Raw genomic sequence first — 5,027 nt, 5'->3', positions numbered from 1 at the left:
ACAGTTAAACGGAGGATTCAATTTAACACATGATTATATCTTTCATAAGTCATTAGATTGGAAAAGTCAGTGCCACTCATGCTGGAGCAATCTGAGGGTCCGGGGCGCGTGGAACGGTTCGGTCCCAGAGTCCGAGACCGAGAGCGCGTGGAGAAGGGAAACCTGTGAGCCTGGGCCCTCCCTGGTGAGCTGTCCGCAGTAAGGATGGGTGGTGGGTGGGATAGAAAGGAGAAGAATTTAAGCTTAACACAGGATCTTGGGGGGAATGCCCAGCTGCGGAGAGCGGAGAATGCACCACAGAGTGCGCGCGCGCGCGCGCGCACACACACACACACACACACACGCACGCACACACACACACACAGAATGCCGGGGGGTGGAAACCAGGGGTAACTAGCAAGATCTTCGGAGGTGATCGTCTACTGGTCCTGTAGGAGTCCAGGAAGACCCCCGACGCTTCTGTAGGTGCCTGGTGTCAAACTGGAGAGGGGACCTAGGTAGGAATTAGAATTTAGAGAAGACAATTGAAATTAGAGAGAAATTAGAGAAGGAAACCGGTGGAATAGAAGGCCAAATGGGACCCAGGGTCCTCGCTCCGCCTCATTTGCCTACTTTCTGTTCCCTAACAGAAGTAGCAGGATGCCTCCGGGCGGGGCGGGGTGGCTCGCAAAAAGCGCCCAGAGGTGCGGTGGGTGTGGAGCAGGCTACGAGGCCGGCAACGTGCTCTGGCAGTCTAGTATGCCTCAGCCTTAGGGGCCAGCCTGTCTGCTCGGGCCACAGGACACTTGCGCAAGACCACAGGGATGCCCCTGGTACCAACCACTCGGGCCCGACGTGCATGCTCCAGACTGGAAGTACATCTGGGGCCCACAGGCGTGTGGGCCAACTTTCCAGAGTGGGCCGCAATTCAGGACTCAAATTTCAGAAAGGAGACGGCGCCAGGGGGTTTGCTGGGTGGGGGAAGAACTGTTTCTCCAACCATCGGTTTCCTTCTCTAAAAGCTGCTGCTGAAGAAACTTTGAAAAAGTTTGAGGCCCTGTGGAGGGCCCCCTAAGTAAATCGCGGAAACCCCTCCCGTTCCTTTCAGATGTCCTACCTTCATTCCTAGAACCAAACGCTGGCCAACTCCTGGATTGGGAAAGAGAATTGATTTATCTGAAATGACCAACATGAAAATAAATATTATTAACCCTGCTATTTTTAATAATTGTGCATATTCGTCTGACATTTCAACTTATTCTCAACATGCTCTTCTTTCCCCAACCATTCCAAGTCTCTTTCAGGAGTTAAGACTGGAGATTGCATTATTAAAGAGTGAAAGAATGATGAGTATTTCTTTTTCTCCTGAAGTTCAAGCTTTGTTATTTGTACAATTTCTAATAATAGTTGAACAGTACAGAGGTTACAGAGTATTTCAAGGAGGTCCTCTTAATAAGGAGAAATATTAAGCAGTAAATCTTGCAGCAAATGTATCCCCTATAATGTTAATATGCAAAAAGAAAAAAAAATTCAACTGATGGTGGCTGTGGTTAATTCCTAATCAGAATGATGGACAGCAGGGCCAGAACAATACAAACTAATGGCTGTGTTGCTGATCACTTTACCCCTTGATTAAAGACACCCAATTATGGCGCAGAACAGTGTCGTAATTATGTTTCTTAATCACATCCAGGAGGTTTAATTGCCTTAACGATGTGTTTCATTAAATGAATTTAGGTATTATAGTCGACAGTTTTCATACACAGTTGTTTGCAAATTAACATAATATTAGACATCGTCATGGAAATTGTTTTAATAATCATAATTAGACGCACCCAGGCTTTGTCTGGTAAATGCTGAGAGACGGTCTCTTCCTGCCTGGGGGCTGCCCTAGTCTGTTCCCTCCCTCTGCCCCCACTCCCTGACTGGGAGGGCTCCAGCTTCAAGGCCCTTTGCTGTTATGTTTTCTGAAAAGTTACAGGTTCTGATTAATCTTTTTTGATGGCAAGTGGAGCAGAAAATATCCTCCCTCACCCCCCACTAAGTTTGATGTCATTTAGGGATATCATTATGAGCTGAGGCTATGCAAAAATGCATGTAGCATACTGCCTACAGAGGAAACACTCTAACTCCACCACCATCACCATCACCACGACCACCACCATCTCTATAACCTCCACCACAGGAAAAATCAAGCCTTCTATATTTGAAGACATCATTAAGGTCCAAATACAAGCCTATATAGACATTCTTTAATAGAATCAATTCTCAACACAATCCCCATATAGCCCCTAAAAATCTCATTAACAAGCCACACTAGTAAGTTTTGAAAATCTCTATGGGCATTGTTTACACTTATAATTAAGCCTGGTTGATTCTCTTGTTACAAAAAAAGTGGAAAGCCACAATAAAATCCATTCTCAGAGAATCCAACTCCATTTTTTTTCCTTGGCTTTCAGGCAGTTGGATATATCAGTTTGGATTAAAACTCTTCAAAAAACTTTACCCTCTTTGATGGACCCTGGCATGCTTAACAATGCCATCATACAAGTGGGAAAAAGAATTCCAGGGGCAGCATGGCCTTCAAAGTTCATTCCAGCAGATAGGAGCTCTGGATCTCCTCTGGGTCTCACCAGTGACCCCATTTATCTCTCCTCCAATGACCAGGCCCAGCCATCATCCTATTAACAAGTAAACAAGTGAACTAGGGCTACTCTTAATTGTGTATCCCTGCCAAAATTTAAGTTCCACCTTCTCTGAAACTCCTTTCTTTTTTGTTACCTTTCAAGCAAAGAGTAACACAGAAGAGAGGTGATTGCTCCTTCCACAAAGCACAGCATAATAAAATGTTTGATCAAAATATTTTAATAAAGATTCTTTCTGACATAGATACACATACAAATGGTCGTACATAGCTGTCATAGTCTGATTGACCTATTTAATATATATATCATTCTTTACACATCCAAAACCCGCCAGTAGATCCATCATAGCTCCCAACTCGCCATCCAACCTGACAAACTGAATTTGTATTATCTGCAAGTGGAAAATAGCAGGACTCCATTTTTAAAAAAGGTTTTCTTGATTTTCATAGGATAGAAAGGCAGGCAAACAGCCATGCAAACTAAAACTGAAAGCTCACTTTGGGTAAATAGCTTCTTGCTCTTCCTTAGTTTTATTTTATTTCTTTTTAAATTTTATTTTTTTTTAGAAAAATAACAAAGGATTTCACACCATAGGCAAATCAAACCAGTCTTTTAACTTAAATAATTCTCCACAGTTAAAATAACTTATATATGTACATATATATTAAAAGCAATTAAATTAGACCTTTTAAAAATGCACAGCACAGCCTGGAAAAATATTTGCTTAGCATGTTCTTACTTATAGGATCTATTGCTGTGATGTCTTTCCCTTTTAGAATGCAAAGGAGTCCCCTTTCAAAAAAAGAGATAATTCATTCATCAATTAAGAATACACCTTTCCTGTAATTTTTGGACTGAAGCAATTTATTAAAGCTCAATTTAAATACAGGGATGATGCAACTGAAAATATCCAGATGACCTTTGAGAAACCTAAGCAGCTCAGATACATCAATATGTCTCTTCATACTTGTTGGCAAATAAACCTTTTAAACACTTGGCACACAGTATAAGTTAATCTATAAAACAGAATTTTAGAGGCATTAAAAAAATCTGCACATAAGACCCATGACCTTAACACATGATAAATATTGTTGATGTGGAAGGGTCATTGAAGAATAACAAATAAATACCATGAATTGTTAATACATCATTGCAGAGTGAAAAGTAACAAGGTGCACATAAATATTTTAAAATGCAATTCTTTCAGCCACAGTCAGTTGTTTTTTTTTTGTTTTTTTTGTTTTTTTATATCACTCTTGCCAAAACTTTTGAGCATTTTCACAGGATTAAAGTTCAGAGACAATAAAAAATACAAGTCTTTTCATAGCAGTGTGTCTCTTTCTGTTTTTTTCCCCCCACTTAAATAAGTCTACATTTCAAGTTTTCCTCCTGGCTCAGAATCAAAATTTATTTTCAAGTGCCCTTTCTGATTTGTCTGAATGAATATTCCGTCCCACAAGCCACCCAACCCCGGACTCCTCCTCTGCCCCTCAGCACCAGCCAAATTCACGATTATTAGTAGGATTAGTATTTTGCCATTGAATAAATACTCTCCACGCTTCATAACGGAGCGACTACTTCCCAACTTATTTTTTAAGCTTCCCTGCGGTCTAGGTTGCAACCAAAGTTGCCACTTTTCTGAGAAAAAAACATCCATACTTCATCCCAACTCCACATCCCAACTCCACCTCCCTCCTCCCTCCCTCCCCATCCCAAAGACCGAGATTCTGGGGATGTCAAGGCTCAAAGTCCCTGTTGTCTCTGATACTTCTCCTCAGTTCTCGCCTCTGCTTTGTTTGCTTTGCAAGTGTTTCACAACAAGAGAGGGCCAAAATAAAAGGGGTGGGGGGGCATATTTTCACTTTCCTCTAGCTTTTGGGTCGGTCTTGTGTTTTCCGGGGGGTGTGTTTAAGGCTTCTCCGTGCACTGTTTGCAGAGGCTGGAGGAGACGCTGTTAAACAGGGCGCACTTCTCCGGACAGGAGGCGGCCGGGGGCAGCCCAGCGCTGAACGGGTAGCCGGCAGCCTGCTCGTAGGCGCCGAGCGCCGGGTGCAGGGCAGCCGCCGCCGCCGCCGCGGCTGCGGAGCTGGGCAGCGAGGCGGCCGAGATGGCCTGGCCCTGGTTGAGGTAGGCGACGAGGCGCCGCATCTCCTCCAGGGCCTGCGCCTGCATGAGGATGTAGTTCTTGGCGAGCAGCAGCGTGGCGATCTTGGAGAGCTTCCGCACCGAGGGGCTGTGCGCGTAGGGGATGACCGCGCGCAGCTCGTCCAGCGCGTCGTTCAGGTCGTGCATCCGCCGGCGCTCCCGGGCGTTGATGTTGAGCCGCAGCGCCTTCTGCTCTTTGGATTTCTTGCTGCCGCTGCCGCCGCCGCCGCCGCCGCCACCGCCGCCGCCGCCGCCGCC

The 5,027-nt window shown here is 44.7% G+C and overlaps 1 protein-coding gene across 1 annotated transcript in view; it reads right to left on the bottom strand.

Moving 5' to 3' along the window:
* Positions 1-4,532: 4,532 nt before the first annotated feature.
* BHLHE22 (basic helix-loop-helix family member e22) overlaps positions 4,533-5,027 on the bottom strand; it is a 1,451-nt gene continuing 956 nt past the window's right edge. Inside the window, exon 2 of the mRNA XM_044914222.1 lies at positions 4,533-5,027. This exon is cut by the window's right edge and continues 40 nt beyond it. Coding sequence (XP_044770157.1) covers positions 4,533-5,027 — 495 coding nt within the window.

Source organism: Neomonachus schauinslandi, chromosome 4 (assembly GCF_002201575.2).
Source record: "Neomonachus schauinslandi chromosome 4, ASM220157v2, whole genome shotgun sequence".
Classification (NCBI taxonomy): Eukaryota; Metazoa; Chordata; class Mammalia; order Carnivora; family Phocidae; genus Neomonachus; species Neomonachus schauinslandi.
Note: the sequence above shows the minus strand (reverse complement) of the source record. Positions and strands in the feature narration are given on the sequence as shown.